We start from the raw sequence: 22625 nt of genomic DNA, 5'->3' as shown, positions 1-22625 counted from the left end.
TCTTTAAAATAGTAATAGCGAAGTGTAATGTTCCTTACCATTTCAATAGAACTGTAACTTTCTCAAAAGAAAGAAGATTGAAATTTATACCTTCTGAAGGGGATTACCTGGAAATGACTCCAAATAAAAAATGTCCACACATCTGTCAAACACATCCAAAAGTGAAGACAGTTAATCTAGCCTCCAAATGGAATTTAGAAGATGACTGGTAATATGTTATAGTTCTTTAGATTTGTTATATTAAACAGAATAAACACAGGGTATATGAAACTTTCTGAAAGTTATTTAAATCATGATAGACTGAGAATAGTTTTTCCAATACAGCATCACATTTAGCATTTGAAAAATGCAGACATATAAACAATATGGTCCATGGGAAAGTAAATTGGAAAATGCTTTTTTAATTATCTTGAAATTTAAGTCAAATTATCTATAAATTGATATCACTGCAGCAAATCATATTGGACTGATTTTTCCTGACCATTCTCCATCATGTTCTTGATTTTGCTTTCCATATATTAAGCAGTCAATGAGTTAATTTCCAAAGCAGGCAATGAGTTAACTTCTATTTCATTTTGTTCAAATGTTCTATTTAAAATTCTTTCTTTAAACAAAGGACCATTCTTTTCTCCTTTTGTTATTGTATGCTCCTTTTGAATAGTTTCCAGGAATAAAATAACTGATCATGAAAAAACAAAACAGTTGCTCTTAACATTCTTTGTATAAAGTTATTAGATGATGGTACTTGTATGATTAACAACACTAACTTGTTGTAGCTACCACGGTGTATTAAATGTTCCCTTGTCAACAGACATAATTTCACATGTCCATTATCAATTTAGAAATGAAGTTGTAATTTTAGAAAACAGTGTTATTTTGTTGAGACTATTTCCATGCCACAAAAGGGACAGAAGCAATGAGAATACCTGAAAATAGAGGACGGATGGAGTTTTATGGTGCAGTTTTAATGATGTTTAAACATATATTCATTCCAGGACACTGCTGAGAAATATTTTTGCAAATGTTCCTGGAAGAATTTTAATTACCATCGATGTATAAAAATAAATAACAGAATATCTGTCCAGATGGCATGATTGGTGATGTTTTACAGAAAAACAGCTTTTAAAACATCAATATCTTCTTAAATTTCCATCTGAAAAAGAAACAAACTCTGTTTACAGTGCATCACACTCAAAGTCTAAGTTACTTCTTAGTTTGAGCTGAGTCCCAAAAAGCACCACTCTTTAAAAAAAAAAAAAAAAAAAAAAAGCACTCTTCTGTCATGTGGGGACACAGTGAAAAGACAGCTGTGTATGGACCAGGAAGCAGACCTTCACTACACACCATTTCTACCTTGATCTTAGATTTCTCAGCTTCTAGTACTGTGAGAAAATAAATTTCTGTGTATAAGCCAAAAAAAAAGTAAATTAAGAAATACAGTGTAAAGTCGTGTGCTTAATAGGCGTCTCTGATACAATTGAGGGCTGATCTGCTAACTTTGCTTATAGCAATAGAACTGCCAAAATAACAGACCAGGAAGCTGGACAAGATTTCTCTGGAATTCTAAGATCTAGCTACTTATTTATATATCAGTTCTGGCATTTGAGTCTCTTATAGCAGCACATCCAGTCTACTTAATAAGAAACATAGAGATTTAAGATATTAACCAATCAACAACTATATCAGAAATTCCTTCAAGCCACAATCATAAACTAAAAATTGTCTATATAAATATGCAAAATGTGTTCCTTCCATCTTTCTTCATTCTTCTCCTATCCAAACGTAGTATCATGTTTGATTTTATTACTATATTTGTTGCCTAGGATAGAAAACCCCAAACACATTCAATAAAGCAAGGTATTTCTATAATAAGAATACAAAAATGCCAAATGCATTGTTATTTGTTACAGCCACCTTTCTGTAACAATGCACTGTACATTTTGAAATTGCTAAAAGAGTAAATTTTAAATGATTTTACCACAAAAAATAAGTACATGAGATGATGGATTTGTTAATTAGCTAATCATTTGACAATGCAGACATATATCAAAACATTCACACTGTACCCCACCAATATATATTCTAAGCATATCCTATATAATAACTTTTGTGGATATCTTACTGAACATGGGGCACTTAGCTTCCCTTTTCTAATTCACATAATCTTGGTGGCATTAATAGGAGATGGGTAATGTTTCATAAAGAAACAATTAACTTTGATTACAGTGGATAAAGATTCTGAACTATGAGCAGTCTAGCCTCAGCAAAGAATGGTAAAGACAAAAACTACCTTCCTTTGTCTATTATCATTTGCCATCTTCTTTTGTAATTATAAAGAGTTTTGTTTCCATTTGGATGCAGAAGTTGAAGGAGAGACTGCGCAGCCATTCTTAGACTTAAATCCTCCCCCACCCCCAGGGATATAATAATTAATATACAACCACTGGCGTTTGGCGTTGGGGCTTTTGAGTACTTTTCTTTCTTTCTTTTTCTTTTTTCTTATATAGGGTCTCCACTTTTTCTCTTCCCTTCAGGATATTGACAAATTTTATTCAAGGCATTCTCCAAACCTCTTTTCCCCAGCTCAGATCTTCTGTACCAGGGCAGTTAATTACGATTACCTTAGGCATTCCACATACCCTTAAGAGAAGCTTACGAAAAGGGGTTTCTTTAAATCAACCACCAAGAGCACACACACCAGTCACACTCTCCTTCCCCTCCTCTGGGAGCACCCACCACCCCAGGCCTTCTAGCTCTACATTGCCAAAACTACACAACTCCCACTCCACCATAGCAAAGCTTTCTCAGGAAAGAGCACCACACAGCATTCCCTTTCCTCTCCCTGGAAACAGCGTTAACCAGGCCGGCAGCCTCAAAGTGCGCTTCCTGGATCCTTTGACCAGGATGCGCCAGGGGCCTGGGCTCCCGTTGGACACTGGCGCGCTCAAACTTCGAATAGGGCGTCAGGCGAAGAAAGGCCAAACCCTAGGCAATTTCCTTGGGGGTGCGGGGCGGGGCGGGCGGGTCAGACTGCTGGTAAACTGTGCTACGTCCTACTCACCACCACCCAAGCCCTACAACCCACAGCCAAGTCCGCCGCATTTCGGACTTCCAAGTTTCAATGCTCCCTGCAAGGTGGGGTCATCCGGGCAGCGACGAAATACAGGTTTTGGGCGGGGGCAGCCACAGCACCCTAGCAAAGCTGTGCCTTCCGAATTAGGGACAAACTCCTGGGATTTGTTTTCTGCGGGGGGAAAGGTGAAGGGAGGTGGGGGAGTAGGGTATGGGGGCGATTCGTGGAGGGCAAGGGTAAGGGGCAGTTACAGCCACATCTCTGCCCTGGACAGAGCTGGGTCCAGGGGCCGCGGGCCTGCCTGCCGCTGGGTTGCCAGCATCTCCTGTAGCCGGCGCGCACACCGCGCGCAAACACGCCCCCCAAAATCCCCACAACCTGTCAAACGGGCCCTACAGCTCGGAGCCCCCTGGCAGGAGGGAGAAACTTGTACCCAGACTCGCCAGCAGTCAGAATGCTGCGGTTTGTCGATGAGAACAATTTTTAAACCGGAAATAATCATGATAATGAAATAAAAGGATCAAAAGCATCTTGACTTCTTCTGAGTCTTTGGGAAAAATAAAATCGTTGTTTTCTACCAGCCCGCGAATATTCCCAGTCGCCCGTGGCGACGCGGGGGTGGGGTTGGCGCTCAAGGCAGAAAGCGCGAGGCAGGTGCCCAGGAGAGCCGCGCAGAAGGGGACTGAATAGGGGGCCCGGGTCCCCAACGCCATTTGAGGGGCAGCGGCGCCCGCCTTACCTGTGGATGCAGTTTCCATGGCAACGGGCGACTGCCGGGCGGGGCCCGAGTCGGGTTCCCGCGGCGCCGCTTCCCGGGCCCTGGCGCCCAACCCCGGGCTGGGCTCCCCAGCCTGCGGCGCTGGCGTGGCCCCTTTCGGCGTCACCGCTTCGTCCTCCCCCTCCCCCCGGTCCCTGAGCCACCGGGACCCGGGGCCGGCCAGCGGTAGCAGCTCCTCCTGCGGATCCGGCGGCGCGGCCATGGCTGGCGGTCCCCCGGCGCGGCGACGGCGGCTTGGTTGGGCCGAGGGTCGGTGGCTGCGCGGGCGCTCCCTGCTGCTGTCCCCGGAGGGACTCGGCGCTCGGGGAAGCTGCGGTATCTCAGCGCCACCGCCGCCTCTGCTGCAACTCCGCCGAGCCGCTGCCTGCCGTTCTTCCCGCTTCAGCTCCTCCTTCTCCCCCCTCCTCTTCCTCCGGCCCCGCCGCGGCCGCTGCCTGCGCTCCTCCTCCTACTCCAGTCGCTGCTGCCGCCGCTGCTTCGCTACTCCCAAGCCTGTTATTACGCAGGTGAAAATGGCCTGCTTGGTCCGGGTCCTCCTGGGCACGTCAGCCCCCAACCTGCAAATGGCAGGCCCCGGTTAGGGGATGTGCCAGATCCCCTCGAATCTTCCTCTCGTTTGGGGAGGAATAAAAAGGAAGAACCAGCAGGTAGAAGCAGCCACCAGCAGCGTCGCCTTCCCAACTCAGAAAGTTAAGCCCCAACTGGTGTCCTGGGTCCCGAGGCAAAGAGGGAAAACTAGAGAACTCAGGGCCACAGTTCTGACAGTGAGCAGTATGAGTTGTGGAGGGGACTCAGGTCTGAGCGGGGAAGGGGTGGAGATGGGTTCTGATGGCAGATGGAGACCAGGGAAGCTGCAACCCCGAGGTTAAATCCTGCGTTTCCAGAATGGGCCTGAAAATAGTGGAGTAAAGAAATGAGTTATCAGGACAGCCTCCACAAAAAGCTTAACACATCTCACCCTGACCAGCCCTGAGTGCAAACAGGATATCAATAGGCAGGACAAAAGCTGTACATTTCCTTTCAGAAACACTGAGCCAAGGCCATCCTAATCATACGCTGTCTGTGCAGTCAGTCTGTTGTATTTCAGAAGTTGGACATTCCATGAGCTTGCATCTTTTTCTTTAGTTCACTGCGATAAAATGGAAGATAGCAAATAAACCCAAACTCAGAGGAGGAAAGTGACTTGCCTTATCATGTATTATGCCCATATGAAGATCCATCTTTTCAAATGTCTTGTTGTTTACATAATAATAAAATAATGTGTCTTTAAAAACTAAGATTCGCCACAACACACGGTGAAGGAATAGGTTTATCCACTGTTTCTTCTCTAGAAAAGGAGGGCGCAGATGGTACAGCACACTGTGAGACTGTGGGACTCTAGGCCACCATGCTTATCTTGAGGATTTCATACCTGTCCATCGGTATATTCAAAGGCCAACTTCAGGACCATTCAGGCGCTCCTCAATAATGCTAAAATGAAAAAGCCCAGAGTCTGCCTAATCTTTTGTTCTGCTAGTGCACTAACGTTCAAAAGATGACAATAAATTAGAGAAAAATCATTCACTAAACAATAAATATGGCCTCCTAAAGCCAGATGTCCCTGGAAATCTGATGGTCACCAAAATTTTACATTTTTGATATACTCAAAATTATCTCTCATGATGGAAATGTTCACTCTCTAGATTGTGGTTACAGCTTCACAGGTGCATACATATGTCAAAACTTACTGTTTACTGTAAATATGAACAATTTAATGTGTTGTCAGCTATACCTCAATAAAGCTATAAAAATAATCTCATCCAAAAACAACAAAGTAATTGGTTACCATGAATCATAATGATTTTTAAATATCTTTCCATGGGAAAACAAGAGCGTATTTAAGAAACCGTTAAGTTGAAAAGCTTATTCCACTGCTGTCTTTCTGTGGAGTTTAATCCTGTCTTGTAATTAGAGGGCACTTGTAAGCTTTTTTCAAATCTATTACTTAGTATTCCCTAAAGCTTCAGAAATACTAGATAGGAATTTATCATGGTTTTATTACTAATAACAAGACAAGAAGATAGACAATTCTAATGATATAATCTTAAAGTGGTTATTGATGAATACTAATATTTGAGAATTGCTATGCAAAGGAGTTACATACAAAATAATAGGAAGTATATTCTTTTGTTTCTCTGAGAAACATAAATGAAAGTCATCATTAAAAAACTAGGAGGCTTAAGCAAGCCTCTTTTTTCCTTATGATTAAATAGGAAGTTTGGGGATATGATTCTAATTATTTGTCGTATTTCTTTCATACTGCTCAATACTCTCATTGAGAACATGTGAAGGAAATAGCCAATTAAATCTATTTAGAGTGTAGTTGTTAAAGGAAATTGACCATTATTGACAGCTCCATTTTGATAAAGTATTCTATTTTACACTGCTGAAAAGAGATGACACAAGACTTCAGTGTTAGCAATTTTCATTACTAACTTTCCTTATTAGACTCCACCTTTGGATGTATACAAATTATCTATTTGGGGGAAGAAATTTTCAGGTTTATGCTATGACTTGAAATGACTTGCACCCCTCTGAACTGACAAAGCCTGACTAATTTGAAGATTTATGGGCAAAACACACAGTCAGCAATGAGATTCTGGGGCTTACAAGTTGCTCTAAGTTATGAATTACTCTAAAATGCTTTTGAGTAAGAAGAGTTGAGACAAAAGAACTGTCAGGTTTTGTTTTCAGGAAAAGAAGTTTTGTCCATCATTTGAAAAGAAGGAATGAGGAGCATTTATTTAGCACTAGCTTCTTAACTTAGTCCAAACCATGTATCATGGGGAAACAGGGTGTGGGGACATGCAGGAAGAGCGCCGCAAGTAACAAACTTTAACCAAGATGAAATTCTTCCCAGCCTCACTATTAAAGTTACTTAACATATCTACATCCCAGCTGTAACCTGGAGATTTTTTTTTAGTTTTTGTGGGTGGGTACATAGTAGGTGTATATATTTACGGGGTATATGAGATATTTTAATACAGGCATACAATGGATAATAATCACATCATGGTAAATGGAGTATCCATCACCTCAAGCATTTAACCTTTCTTTGTGTTACAAACAATCCAATTATAATCTTTTTGTTGTTTTGAAATATAAAATAAATTATTGTTGACTGTAGGCACCCTGTTGTATTAATGAATACTAGATCTTATTCACTCGTATCTAACTATATTTTTATATCTACCATTAACTGTCTCACCTCCGTGCCCCTCAGGCCCCCACCAACCTCCCAGCACTATACTCTCTGGCCTCTGAGAAACATCCTTCTACTCTCTATCTCCATGAATTCAACGGTTTTAATTTTAATTTACCACAAATAAGTGAGAACATAAGAAGTTTGTCTTTCTGTGCCTGGCTTATATCACTTAACAAATGTCCTCCAGTTCCATCCATGTTGTGCAAATGATAAGATCTCATTCTTTTTCATGAATGAGATCATAAAAATGATATTGAGCACCTTTTCAATGATATTGAGCACCTTTTCATATGTCTGTTTGGTATTTATTTGTATGTCTTCTTTTGAGTAATGTCTATTTAGATATTTTGCCCATTTTTATATTTTTTCTTATAGAGTTATTTGAGCTCCTTATATATTATGGTTATTAATCCCTTGTCACATAGATAATGTGCAAGTTTTTTCTTTTATTCTGTGTGTTGTCTCTTCACTTTGTTGTTTCTTTTGCTGTGCAGAAGATTTTTAACTTGATGTGATCCCATTTGTCCACATATGAATAATAAGTCCATTGTGTATATGTATCACATTTTCTTTATCCATTTGTCTCTTGATGAACACATGGGTTGCTTGCAAATCTTGACTAGTGTGACTAATATAGTGCTGCGATAAACATTGGAGTGCAGATAGCTCTTCAATATACTTTTGCCTTCTTTGGGGTATATACCCAACAAACAAACAAAAACAGGAAAACATTGAAGCACTGGGGAAACTCTCCAGGATATTGGTCTGGGCAAAGATTTCTGGAGTAATAATCCATAAGAACAGGCAACCAAAGCAAAAATGGACAAGTGGCAGTGGCTCACGCCTGTAATCCCAGCACTTGGGGAGGCTGAGGCGGGCAGCTCACAAGGTCAGATCGAGACCACCCTAGCTAACACGGTGAAACCCCGTCTCTACTAAGAATACAAAAAATTAGCCGGGCGTGGTGGTGGGCGCCTGTAGTCCCAGCTACTCAGGAGGCTGAGGCAGGAGAATGGTGTGAACCTGGGAGGCAGAGCTTTCAGTGAGCCGAGGTTGCGCCACAGCACTCCAGCCTGGGGGACAGAGTGAGACTCCATCTCAAAAAAAAAAAAGGAAATGCTACTGATTTTGTATGTTGATATTGTATCCTGCAACTTTACTGAATTTGTTTATCAATTCTAAGAGTTTTCTGGTGGAGAATTTACATTTTTTCAAATATAAGATCACATCATCTGCAAAACAGGGATGATTTGACTTCTTCTGTTCCAGTTTGGATGCCCTTTATTTCTTTCTCTTATCTGATTGCTCCAGCAAAGACTTCTAGTACTATGTTGAATAACAGTGGTGAAAGTGGGCATCATTGTAATGTTTCAGATCTTGGGGAAAAGGCTCTCAGTTTTCACCCAATTCAGTATGATATTAGTTTTGGGTCTGTCATATATGGCTTTTATTGTGTTGAGGTATGTTCCTTCAATATCCAGTTTCTTGAGGGTTTTTACCACAAAGGGATGTTGAATTGTTGAATTTTACCAAATGCTTTGTCAGTATCAACTGAAATGATCATATGGTATTTGCCCTTCATTCTGTTGATACAATGTGCTGCATTGATTGATTTGCATATGTTGAACCATCCTTGCATCTGTGAGATAAATCCCACTTGGTCACAATTAATGATCTTTTTAACATGTTGTTGAATTCAGTTTGCTAGTATTTTGTTTATGATTTTTACATCAATGTTCATCAGGGATATTGGCCTGTAGTTTTCTTAATTTGATATGTCTTTGTTTGGTTCGGATATCAAGGTAATACTAGCCAGGCAGAATGAGTTTAGAAGTATTCCCTCCTCTTCTGTTTTTTGTAAAAGTATGAGGTTTAGTATTAGTTCTTCTTTAAATGTTTGGTAAAATTCAGCAATGAATGCATCAGGCTTTTCTTGCTTGGAGACTTTTATTACAACTTTGATCTCATTACTTGTTATTAGTTTATTCATGTTTAGATTTCTTTGTGGTTCAGTCTTGGTAGGTTGTATATGTCTATGAATTTATCCATTTCTTTTAGATTTTCTAATTAATTGGCATATAGTTGCTCATAGTAGTCTCTAATGTTCCTTTGCATTTCTGAGGTATCAGTTATAATGTTTCCTTTTGCACCTCTGATTTATTTGGTCTTCTCTCTTTTTTATTAGTCTGCCTAAAGCTTTGTCAATTTATCTTTTCAAAAAAACTCAACTTTTCATTTCATTTATTTTTGTTTGTTTCCATTTCATTTATTTCTGCTCTGATATTTGTTATTTCTTCTACTAACTTTGGGTTTGATATGCTCTTGGTTTTCTAATTCTTTAAGATGCATTATTATGTTGCTCATTTGAAGTTTTCCTAGTTTTTTGATGTACGGCTTATTGCATAAACTTTCCTCTTAATACTGCTTTCAGTGTATTCCATAGGTTTTGGTATATTGTGTTTCCATTTTCATGTAGTTTAAGACATTTTTTTCCTTCTGAATTTCAATAAAGAAATTAGAAGAAATCATTGACATGATTTCAATTTTTTGAAATTTTAGAGACTTGTTTTGTGGCTTAACGTATGGTCTATTCTTGAGAATGATCTACATGCTAAGGAGAGGAATGTATATTTTACAGCCATTTGTTAAATATTCTATAAATATCTATTAGGTCTATAGTGCAGATAAAGTCTGATATTTCTTTTGTGATTATCTATCTATATGTTCTGTCCAATGCTGAAAGTGGGGTGTTCATGTCTAGAGCTATTATTGTATTGCAGTTTGTCTCTCTCTTTAGCTCAATTAATATTTGCTATATATATTTGGGTGCAGTACTGGGTGCAAATATATTTATAATTGTTATATCCCCTTGCCAAATTAACTCCTTTATCATTATATAATGATCTTCTTTGTCTCTTTTTATAGTTATTGTGTTTAAATCTATTTTATATGGTATAAGTATAGCTTCTGGCCGGGCGCGGTGGCTTAAGCCTGTAATCCCAGCACTTTGGGAGGCCGAGGCGGGCGGATCACGAGGTCAGGAGATCGAGACCATCCTGGCTAACACGGTGAAACCCCGTCTCTACTAAAAAAATACAAAAAACTAGCCGGGCAAGGTGGCGGGCGCCTGTAGTCCCAGCTACTCGGGAGGCTGAGGCAGGAGAATGGCGTAAACCCGGGAGGCGGAGTTTGCAGTGAGCTGAGATCTGGCCACTGCACTCCAGCCTGGGTGACAGAGTGAGACTCCTTCTCAAAAAAAAAAAAAAAAAAGTATAGCTTCTGCTTTTTTTTTGTTTGTTTCCATTCACATAAGATACCTTTCTCTGTCCCTTCATTTTCAGTCTATGTAGTTCTTTATAGGTGAAGTGTTTCTTGTAGGCAACAGATTATTGGGTATTGGTTTTTAATCCATTCAACCACTGTATTGAAGTGGTTTTGGTTGGAAAGTTTAGTTCATTTACATTCAGCATTATTAGTGATAAGTAAGAACTTACTCCTGCATTTTATTTGTTTTCTGCTTGTTTTGTGGTCTTTTCTTCCTTCTTTCCTTTCGTCCTGTCTTCTATTTAGTGAAGGTAGCTTTCTCAGGTGGTATGCCTTAAATTCTTGCTTTTGTTTGTGTGTGTCCTGTGTTTTTAGATTTGAGGTTACTATGAAGCTTGTGAATACTATCTTATAACCCATTATTTTTAACCAATGAAAATCTAACACTGATTGTGTAAACAAACGAGCGAGGAGAAAACTAACAGAAACTATACTTTAACTTCATCCCCCTGCTTTTTAACTTTTTGTTGTTTCTATTTATATCTTATTGTACTGACTAGGTCTTGAAAAATTATTGTAATTATTTTTTATTGGTTTATCTTTTAGTATCTGTACTCAAGATATGAGTAGTTTACACACCACAATTATAGGGTTACAATATTCTGTTTTTTTCTGTGTACTTACTACTACCAGTGAGTATTGTACCTTCAGATGACTTTTTTCAAATTAAAGAACTCCCTTTAGCATTTCTTTTAGGACAGGTCTAGGTGTTGATTAAATACTTCAGCTTTTGTTTTTTCTGGGAACATTTGTATTTCTCCTTTATGTCTGAAGGATATTTTTGCTGGATATACTATTCTAGGATAAAAGCTGTTTTACCTTCAGCACTTTAAATACGTCTTGCCACTCTCTCCTAGCCTGTAAGATTTTCACTGAGAAGTCTAATGCCAGATGTATTGAAACTCTTTTGCATGTTATTTTTTTTTCTCGCTGCTCTTACAATCCTATATCCTTGACCTTTGGGAGTTTGGTTATTAAATGTCTTGAGGCAGTCTTATTTGGGTCAAATCTGCTTGGTGTTCTCTAATCTTCTTGTACTTAAATATTGATATCTTTCTCTAAATTTGGGAAGTTCTCTGTTATTATCTCTTTGAATAAATTTTCTACCCCTATCTCTCTCTCTATCTCCTCCTTAAGGCCAATAACTCTTAGGTTTGTCCTTTTGAGGCTATTTTCTAGATCTTGTAGGCATATTTCATTCTTTTTATTATTTCTCCTTTTGTCTTCTCTGACTGTGTATTTTCAAACAGCCCATCTTCAAACTCACTAATTGTTTCTTCTACTTGAACAGTTCTGTTGTTCAGAGACTCTGATGTACTCTTCAGTATGTCAATTATGTTTTCTGCTCCAGAATTTCTACTTTTTAAAGTTTGTTTCAATGACTTTGTTAAACTTGTCTGATAGAATTCTGAATTCCTGGCCGGGTGTGGTGGCTCAAGCCTGTAATCCCAGCACTTTGGGAGGCCGAGACAGGCGGATCACGAGGTCAGGAGATCAAGACCATCCTGGCTAACATGGTGAAACCCCGTCTCTACTAAAAAATACAAAAAACTAGCCGGGCGAGGTGGCGGGCACCTGTAGTCCCAGCTACTCGGGAGGCTGAGGCAGGAGAATGGCGTAAACCCGGGAGGCAGAGCTTGCAGTGAGCTGAGATCTGGTCACTGCACTCCAGCCCGGGCGACAGAGCGAGACTCTGTCTCAAAAAAAAAAAAAAAAAAAAAAAAAAAGAATTATGAATTCTTTCTCTGTGTTACTTTGAATTTTGTTGAGTTTCCTCAAAACAGCTATTCTAAATTCTCTGAAAGGCCACACATCTCTGTCTCTCCAAGCTTGGTCACTAGTGACTTATTTAGTTCATCTCATGAGCTCATGGATTGTCCTGATGCTTGTGGATGTATGTTGTTTTGAAACTGAAGAGTTAAATATTTATATTCACAGTCTGGGCTTGTTTGTACCCATCCTTCTTGGGAAGACTTTCCAGGTATTCAGAGGGACTTAGGCGTTGTAATCTAAGTCTTTGGTCACTGCAGCCATATCTGCATTAGGAGGCACCCCAAACCCAGTAATGCTATGGCTCTTGCAGACTCATAGATATACTGCCTTGCTGAATTGGGTAAGATCTGAGAGAAGTCCCTGGATTACCAAGGAGATACTCTTATTGTCTTCCCTTACTTTACAGAGTCTCTCTCTCTGTGATGAGATGCCTGGAGCTGGGAGAGGGGTGATACAAGCACCTTGTGGTCATCACCACTGGGATTGTACTGGATCAGACTTGAAGTCAGCACAACACTGTCTCTTGCCTAAGGCCTGCAGTGACCACCACTTGGCTACCACCAACGTTGGTTCACTCAAGGACCAATGGTTCTACAATCAGCAGGTGGCAAATCCAGCCAGGCTTGTGTCCTTTCCTTCAGGGTAGTGAGTTCCCCAAGTCCTGGGAAGGTCCAGAGATGTCATCTGGGAGCCACGGCCTGGAGTTGGGATCCTTAGGAATCTATCCAGTGCTCTATTTTGCTGCACATAAGGTGGCTCCCAAGCTGCAAGAAAAAGCCCTTTCCACTCTTCCTTACCCTTTCCTCAAGCAGAGGAGACTATCTCCATGGCCATCACCACCAGTGGTCCATGGCAAGTACTGCCTGGCTACCACCTGTGTTCACTGAAGGCCCAAGGGCTCTTCGTTCAGTCTGAGGTGAATGCTGCCAGTACTGAGTCTATCCCTTCAGGGAAGTGGGCACTCCTGTGGCTTAGGGTATGTCCCAAAGTACCATACAGAAAACAAGGCCTAGAGGCAGGAACCCCAGGAGATATTTGGTGCTCTACCCCATTGTGGTCAAGCTGGTACCCAAGTTGGTACCAAAGCTGCAAGACAAAATCCCCTTTACTCTTCCCTCTTCTTTCCTCATGCAGAAGCAGTCTCTCCCTATGGCCACAGCAGCTTGGAATATGCTGGATCACACCTGAAGCCAGCATAGCTCTGAGTTTCACCCAAGGCCCATAGTGACTATTACCTGGATACCACTGATGACTATTCAGGACCAAAGGCTTTTTAGTCAGCAAATGATAAATCCTGCCAGGATTGGGTTCTTCCCTTCAAGGTAGTGAGTTCCCTTCTGGCCCAAGGTGTGTCTAGAAATGTTGTCCAGGAGTTAGGACCTGGAACTAGGGCCTCAGGACTCTACCTGATACCTTATTCTACTGTTGCTGAGCTGGTATCCAAGTTGCAAGACAAAGTCCTCTTTACTCTCCATTTTCTCTTCAAGCAGAGGCAAGGAGTCTCTCCTAGAGCTGCAAACCATGCTGCCTAGGATTGGAGAAAGGGTGATGTAAGCCATCCCTTGGCCACCCCGGCTTGGGTCTCACTGGGTCACATGCATCTGAGCCCTGCACAGCACTAGGACTTGCCCAGGAACTGCAAGTCCTTGTGGCCTAGGCTGCCTTTCAAATTTATTCAGGATCCCAGAGTTCTTTAGTGCATGGCGGCACGGCTTCCTAGACCTCAGGTTCTGACCACTGGGATGGACGATTCACCTCTGGCTAGGGCTGGCCTAAATACTTCCTCCATGGGCCCTGGCTAAATTCTGCCCCATGTTGCTTTCTGCTGTGACAGGGCAGCAGTGAGTTCCAATGCAAAGTTCCACAATCACTGTGCTGTCTCTCCTAAATGCAAAGATTCTCTCTCTACACCATGTGGCCACTCCAAGGGAATTGGGGAGAGTTGGTGTAGGCAATTTGAGACTGTCATTCCTGCCCTCTTCAGAGCCTCTTTCCCTAATATCATGTTAAAGGCAGGTACTGTGGTCACTCATTTGATTTTTAGTTCTTATAAAGTTGCTTTTTTATGTGGATAGTTGTTCAACGTGGTGTTCTTGTGGGAGGTGCAACAATCGCTGGAGGCTTCTATGCAGCCATCTTGCTCTGCCTTTTCTCCCTGGAGATTTTATTATTTATTTATTTGTTTGTTTGTTTGTTTGTTTTGAGATGGAGTCTCACTCTGTTGCCAAGGCTAGAGTGCAGTGGCGGAATTGCACTGCAGCCTCCGCCTCCCAGGTTCAGACGATTCTCCTACCTCAGCTTCCTGAGCAGCTGGGATTATAAGCATGTGCCACCACACCTGGCTAATTTTTGTATTTTTGGTAGAGGTGGGATTTCACCATGTTGGCCAGGCTGGTCTCGAACTCCTGACTTCAAGTGATCCACCTGCCTCGGCCCCCCAAAGTGCTGGGATTACAGGCATGAGCCACTGCCCCCAGCCTCTCCTTGGAGATTTTAACAGTATATTCTGCAGGGGCTTTAGGAGAGTACTAAACGGGTTGACATATGTAAAGCATATTATTAATTAAGATGATAATAGCACATGCCAAATCATTTCTAGGAAATGACTTATAATGCTAAAAGTTCTACTTGGGTATTTACATTTGTTACAGACCAAAGAGTCAATGGTAACCACTTCAGGCACTTAAAGCAAATTAGATGAGGAATGTTCCCCTATATTGAATAACCACTGGACTGTTTCTACTTACAATTCCTATATTCCAAAAGGTAAACCTTATATAAAGACAAATATACTTTTAAAGTTATTTTAAGTAGTTGGGTCAAAAATATATACACATACATTTCAACTTTGAATAACCCATAACAGGAAAGGCAAATTAGTAATGAATGCCGAGAGAGCTGTGTTAAGAAAGAATCTTGGGCCATATTCAGATTCCATAGATGTGTCTAGAATGATAAGTTATAGCTACATTCAGGTAAGTGAATGAGTCAAGCAACAACACATGCCAAATATTTTCCTTCTCTGGCTTATATTTAAGCTTATCAGCATCCAAGCTAAGGGCCTACTTTTGAACCTTTTGAGAGAGAATGCAATGGTGGAATCACTCCCATGACTTAGCAAGATAGATGTTTGACTTAAGATGAAACATTCTGGTGCCTCAAATTTCTCTGAAATCAATCTATGTGGAGTTCGTTTAGGGCTTAATTTGTCTATGTAGCATCCAAATCATTTTGTAACATAGTTTTCACTTTCTAAAGTGTGTGGAAGCTCTTGAATTTGATACAGAAAAGAGTTCTCCATTTCCCAATGCAAGGAAAGAATATTTAGATTGACACTAATTTATAGAGGCTACAGGCTGGTGCATGAGACAGCTGTGTTTTCTCCAGGACATCACTACAGCACTCATAAATGCCACACAACACATTTGGAACACACCAGGCTCCTTCTGTCTATGGAGAGTGGCTGCTGTTATTTAATCTGCCATCTGAGGGGATAAAGCATAGATGCTTCTAATGTCCTCCAGTAGGGGGTGGGAAGAAGAAAGCTGGCCACTTTTCATTGAACCCAGTTTCCTCTTTCTTTACTTATTTGTACATTTCTGTAAAACTGTAAATATTTTTTATTTCTTTGGGCAAAAGAAAACATTAATTAGGAAATCTGTAATTTGAATTATCCATGCTTTGGGCTCACAATAAAAATGTCTAAGATATTCTGAGCTTGAGAAGCAGAACCAAAATAGATATGATAGAAGTAAATTGCTTATAAATGCTCCTTTGCAGTTTACAGAGTATATACACATATATATTGCATTTAACACATGCACTTTTCATTCATAATTTGATGAGACATATGGTGTCTCATGCTAATTTTAATTTTTATTTATTTAATGACCAATGAATTGGAAGCTTTTTCATGAGTTTCTTGTTAATGTGTATTTTTAATAACAGTATTATTGAGAGAACTTATATATTATACAATTTAAAGCTTATACTTTAAATTTAATGATTTTTAGTATATTCTTAGAGTTATACAATCATCACCACCATTAATTTTAAAACATTTTCATCACTCCAAAAAGAAACTCATACCCATTAGGAGTCATTCTCCAACCTACAACCCCAAGTCCAGTCCTAGGCAATCACTAATCTACTCTTTGTCTCCATAGATGTGCCTACTGTGGACATTTCACATAAATGGGATCAGACAATTTATTTTTTTACTTATCATGATGTTTTCAAGGTTCATCCATGCTGTAACATGTATCAGTGTTCCCTTTCTTTTTATTGATGAATAATACTCCATTGTATGATTATACCATAATTTGTTTATTCACTCATGAATTGATGGACATTTAGGTTTTTCCACTTTTTGGATATTACAAACAATGCTGCTATGTATACATGAGTTTTTTGTGGGCATGTTTTCTCTTGGGCATAAATCTAGGATAAGAATTGCTGTGTTTTATGGAGACCTCGTGTTTAACCATTGGAGGAACTTCCAGACTGTTTTCCAAATCAATTGTACCATTTAAAAATCCCACTGTTAGTGTATGAAGGTTCTAATTATTCCACCTCCTTGCCAACACTTGTTATTTTCTGTCTTTTTAAAGATAACTTAGTGGGTGTGAAGTAGTATCTATTGTGGTTTTGATTTGCATTTCCCTGACTACTAATGATTTGAGTATCTTTTCATGTTCTTTTTCGCCATTTGTATATTTTCTCTGGAGAAATGTCTATTCTCCAAAGGTACTTTGCCTATTTTTAAATTGACTTGTCTTTGTATTATTGAGTTATAAAAGGTTTTTTAAATATATATTCTGGATATAAATTCCTTAGCAGATACATGATTTGCAATTTCTTTCTCATTCTGTGGACTGTCTTTTCATTTTCTTGATGGTGTCCTTTGGAGCACAAGAGTGTTTAATTTTTTATGAAGTCTCACTTACCTATTTTCTCTTTTGTTGCTTATAGGCTTGGTGTCATATCTTTAAAAAATTGCCTAATCTCACCAACGTTTAGGATTTACACCAACGTTTTCTTCTAAGAGTTTTGTAGTTTTAGGTCTACATTTAGGCCTTTGATCTACTTTTAATTAATTCATGTATATCATGTGGGTAATTTGTCTTTCTTACTTTGTGAGTTGTCTTTTGTGTTCTATGCTTACTGTCCCAATCAAGTATTATTTTCCTCTTATATTTTTAAAGGTTCTTTGTATTGAATATTGGCATTTATGTTGCAAATATTTTTCATATTTTATTGCTCAGGGATAAGAAAAGCTAGATTCTTATCAGAAAAATTCAGAGACTTCTCCAAAGTCACATGCTTAATATACCTGTTACTAAAGTCTAAGTCTTCTGACTATGTCTGATGATCCCCAATTTAAAAATCTTGAACTATTGTAATCACTTTTTCAGTTTTTATGCAGTATGCCATTAACAAGAGCCTACCTTAGCAAAGCTCACAATAAACTACAAAGATAGTCAAGATTTGTGATCACAGGCCATATCCAAAGTATGCAGAATTTAAAGCAAAACACCAGCATCAAGACCAGGGATAGAAACGATACCAATGTCGTCTGTGGCAGGCAGAACCCTGGGCAGTTCTGAGTTAACATGGGAGAAAAAAACAGTTTTCATCTAACTTTAAACTGCAGTAGTTGAAACCTCAGACTGGTGGTTAAAATCTCATACTTTTTGGGGTTAATTCCAATGTAAAGGGCTCTGACCTTATTTATACGGCTCCAGCCTCTCCAGGGGAAAATGCCATACCATCGTCTAAGAGTTCATAGTCTTTGTCAAGTGACATGGCCTCCCTCATCTTTGGGCCTAACAAATATGATAGAAACTCCTAGGTCCCAAAGCTTCTTTGGGGTTAGGCCAGTATAAGGTGTAATTGTTTTCTTTCTCCTCTTTCTTGGATCCCTTTATCCATAAAGCTGCCTTTCCATCCACATTTAGAGACTGGACTGTAAATGGGGACCTGAAACAATAGTTGGTTGAAGCTTAAGTTTAGAGTGCCAATGAAAGCTGGGGTAAATACTGATATAAAAGGGCAGAGTCAAGATGTATTTATAATTCCATATGCACCATAATACATATGGAATATATTATAATTTGGCCACTGGTATCACAGAGCAGATAGGACCACTCAAACTCTGTGCTTGTACGCCCTTATGAGTTGTACTGAATAGTTGGTCATCTGCCCCACAGTGGCCCTATCTGGTTACAGGTATAAGACAGTGATAAATCAGGATAAGCCTATCACAAGTGGGAAAACAGCCTCTGTGAAAGTCCTGATGGTAGCAAAAAGTTCCAAACAAAAGTCTTTAGCATGAAGATAGTCCAGGAGACATAGCACAGTCAGTAATAAGCAGAAACACTTTGGGTCTGTTTCATTTAATTTGAAGAAATAAAAAGGAAAGAGAACCTTGAACTTGGTCTCTTTGAAATGGGCACAGCATATTAGAACCTCAGTCCAGAGGCTAGCTTTCTGTTTCGAAAGTGCTAGGCCAGCTATGTATGGAAACAATTGATCTGCAGGAACATCTAGATGACCCTCTGGAATAATATTGTTTTTAAATAGTCATGGCTTCCTGTGCAACTTAATTTTGGGGACTTTAGAAGGATCTCTGTGCCAAATGTTGCCCCTACTCTAGCCTGTCATTTGTCATGGAAATTAACATTTCGACTTTATAGATTTGGTAGATTGGTACTGTTATAAATGGCAGGCTGCTCAGGAAAGGTAACTCAGAATTCATAGTATTAATATCTCATAGTAAATTATCAGGCAGCTGTACTAAGCTGTGTTTAGATTTTGGTAAGGGGAGAAGGCTATATCCAAAGCACTTCACACTGCAAGGAAAACAGTCTGGGAAACTGCAATCATAAGCCCTTGAGAGCCAGAGGAAAATGTTTCAACTTCCTCAGGGCTGAATACATTTTGACAAACTATAAACATGCTCAATAATCCTTGAAGACTGTAATAGGGTAACAGAAGTTATCTCTAGGTTGTGAATAAGTTTCTTTAAACTTTTCCTTCTTTCTTGAATTCCTGAAGAAAAAAATAAATTACACTAAAGATGTCTCAATCAGCCAGCATTCTTTAAATATGAATACATTTTGCTTATAAATTATACCTGTAAGGTCATCTTACACACCAAGAATCAATTCATGAAAGGAACACTACTGTCTGTCAGTAAGCCAATGACAATAAAGATTATGCATTTGACTACATCAAGAAAACCCCATTTATACCTTTTAATGAGAAATGCAGCTCTAGTGCCTAAATTTAAATTCCACTACTTGAAAACAAAACATGAAACTACATGCGTAATAGGTTACCAAATAAATTTTTTAAGGCAACAGGTTTGTAAGATTTGTAATCAAATGGTAGACTACTTATAATCTGATGATATTGTTCTTTTGGGATGTTCAGCTATGAAACTGTAACTTCCTAACAACTGTAGATCGAGTTTCTTGAACAGTTCCAGCAACACAATTGCCATTTGATCATATTCATAAATTTATTGGATATCTCCTCTGTTAGTCAGCTTAGGATAGCCTATGCTACAGTAACATATTAACACTGAGATTTTGGTGGCTTAACATAATGGAATTTTTCACTTAGACTCACATCTAGTAAAGTTCAGGGAGAGCTCTGATCCACAGGGGCAATCAGGGACTCAGGCTTGTAGAAACTCCACCAACTTGTAGACAGGCCATCTGGAACACACAGTGTTGTAGAAGGGGAAGAGGGATGAAAGAGTGGATAATTCTCCTCTGTTCCAAAATACCTCAAACTGGAAGTGTTACACTAACTTTTATAAACTACTCACCAAGACTAATCATGTGCCCTGAATTGAACAGCAAGGAATGCTGGGGAATTAAGTAAGTTTGTGTAATATTTGGTGAGTCTTACCAACTTTGTTCAAATATTTACACAAGGCACTTTGGGAATACAAAAATGAATCAGAGTCTGAACCATTTTTCAAGATGTTTACAGTGAAACCATGAAAATAAAATGTGTCTGTAAATAATTGAAATGCAAATTAGAAAGTTATAAGAATTAGGAAAAACTCAGAGAAAAAGTGCAATGGCAGGTCAGAAACTATAGAGATTACTGCCACCTAAAGACATCAAGAAAACCTTCATGGGATGAGACGTTTCAGATTAGGTTTTGAATGATGTAGGATTTGTACACAAGAAGTTGATGAATAGAGCTCACTCTGGTCTAAAGGAACAGCAAAGGCATGGGAGAGAGAAATTCTGAGGCATTTACAGAGAAGAGTAAGTCAGTCTATTTTTTTCTACAGCAAAGGGTATGCAAAGTGGGAAATAAAAATAGAAAAATCTGTTGGGTCAAATGTGAAGAACCTAGGATGCTAGATTAGGGTGTTTGACTTGTTTGTGGAGAAGAGTTTAAATGAGAGATGTAACAGATATTATTTGGAAATTGATAGAATCAATTAATTAAAATGGATTGGAGGAAAAGAAAACTAATGGTAAGGAGGTCAGCTAGCAGGCTACTTGAAGTTATTTTTGATGAAGTTCATTGGGAAAGAAGAAATAATAATCAAAAGGAGAGATAAATATTAGGAATATTTCAATCAACAGAACTTTGTACCCAACTGAATTCAGGAAGAGTAAATCTTGACCCAAAGGTCTAGAATTTAGAAGACTAGGAGTTCATAAATATTATTAACATGAATAAAAAACATGAAGAGAAACTGGTTGTAGAAAAATAATGAGTGTATGCTTATCCATGTAGAACTTAATGCAGATGAGATGCTTAGGTGCAAGTAGCTAGCTGGCCACTAGAAATGTGAAAGGGAGAAAAGGGAGATCAATGTCAAAGCTGGTAATTCAGATTTAGGAGTCACCTGGGTAGAGAGAAGAATCCAAATCATAAAATTAGATGAGTCTGCCAGAGAAAAGACAGTACAGATAGAGCTGAGAAGCAGACCAATAACATATCCTTATAAAAATACATATTTAAAAACCCAAAGAAAAAGAAGAAAGAAAAGACACCCAAAGAAGCAGGAGGAAGGCACAACGAGGGGAGGAGTTTTAAAAGTGGGCATGTTCAATAATGTTTAATGCCACAAAGAGCCTCATGAGTATCATGATTGATCAAAACCATTGACTGCAGCCTTTAGGGGTTGGGGAGTGTGGAGTGGGGAAAAGATGACACCTGCTTGAAGATCTAAAGGGGTAAAGTGAGTTTTTGGAAAGGGAAAGGAAAGTGTATAGCCTAAAGCAGTGAGGGTGAGAATACAATGGAAAGGGAAAAACTATAGATTCAAGAAAGAGAGGAGATAATCGATGAAGCCAGTGGATAAGAATGGAACAAGCACATGATTTTCCTCATCTCACATACCCATCACCAAAAAGAAGCAGGTACCAACTCATTCCCTTTGTCCTTGCCTAGATCCTAAGCCATTTCATGTGAATGAACATATTCTGATATGTTTCTGCCTTTCTTAGATCCTAGATTCTGACTCCTTCCCCATAGCTTTGAAAGCTCTCTGTGCAATAGATGCTTGATTCTTGTCTCCAGTGATGACTTTGATCTCCCTCTTGGTCCACACCTCACAGTAACCCTTTGAAATTTGGCAACTCCCATCTTAGCTAGGAAAATGCCCTACCCCATCTAGTCTCACTGTGGGACCTCACACCTGGTACAAGCATTTGAGGGTAAGGATTAAATTTTGGATGTAGAAAATTTAATTCTTTTCCATAGATGGAAAAAAACACAAGACAGATGAAGACTGAGAAAAAGTTCAAGCTGGAGATGAGGGAGGTTTGTGTCCTATGGCTTATGATTTTCAAAAGGTAGAGTCATCTGCAAAGCATGAAGCCGGCAAGGATAGGGTTTCAGGAGAAGAAGAAAGGTTGCATGTATGTAATTTGTACTGCTTTTTCCAATTGACTTCCATTATAACTTTACAGTACATTCTTACTCAGATCTTTTAGATTCCAAATCTTCAAATGGAGAATTCCAATATGATTAAAGGGCTTTCTGAATGCTCTTTATCCAAAGCATTCTAATGTGTTCTCTATAGAAGAAAATAATAATGAAATGAATAATCAATTTGAACATACACAAAGCATTTTAAGATATTCTATTTCTAAATGTTCTCAGTGACACCAGTGGAGTCTAATGTTTAAATGGCCACAGTAGCAATCCCACTACTTCTAGATCTTAGTAAAAATCATTAACCAAAACAAACTGACAAAGAAAGCCATGTGAGATTGACTTTCCAGATGGACTAGTATTGGATTGGCTAGCAATTCTGAAGTCAGGCAAGATTTGAAAACCTGTTGCACCACTTGCTAGAGAACAGTTTAGCAGAAGAGAATTGTGACAACCAGCTTCCTGGTTTCAGACTGAGACTATTCAACCTACTCAATTTAGGTAAATTACTCCCCAAAGCC

The 22625-nt window shown here is 39.3% G+C and overlaps 1 protein-coding gene across 2 annotated transcripts in view; it reads right to left on the bottom strand.

Annotated features, from left to right (window-relative positions):
- The window catches only part of RTN1 (reticulon 1), a 278823-nt gene extending 274585 nt beyond the window's left edge, over positions 1 to 4238 (bottom strand). For both annotated transcript variants that reach the window (XM_030931054.1, XM_030931055.1), the window contains exon 1: positions 3813 to 4238. In XM_030931054.1, the coding sequence (XP_030786914.1) occupies positions 3813 to 4053 (241 nt within the window). In that variant the 5' untranslated portion in view covers positions 4054 to 4238. The remainder of the gene's footprint in view (positions 1 to 3812) is intronic.
- Between the last annotated feature and the right edge of the window lie 18387 nt (positions 4239 to 22625).

This window comes from Rhinopithecus roxellana, chromosome 5 (genome assembly GCF_007565055.1).
Source record: "Rhinopithecus roxellana isolate Shanxi Qingling chromosome 5, ASM756505v1, whole genome shotgun sequence".
In the NCBI taxonomy this organism is placed as follows: domain Eukaryota; kingdom Metazoa; phylum Chordata; class Mammalia; order Primates; family Cercopithecidae; genus Rhinopithecus; species Rhinopithecus roxellana.
This window is presented reverse-complemented; position numbering and strand designations above follow the sequence as displayed.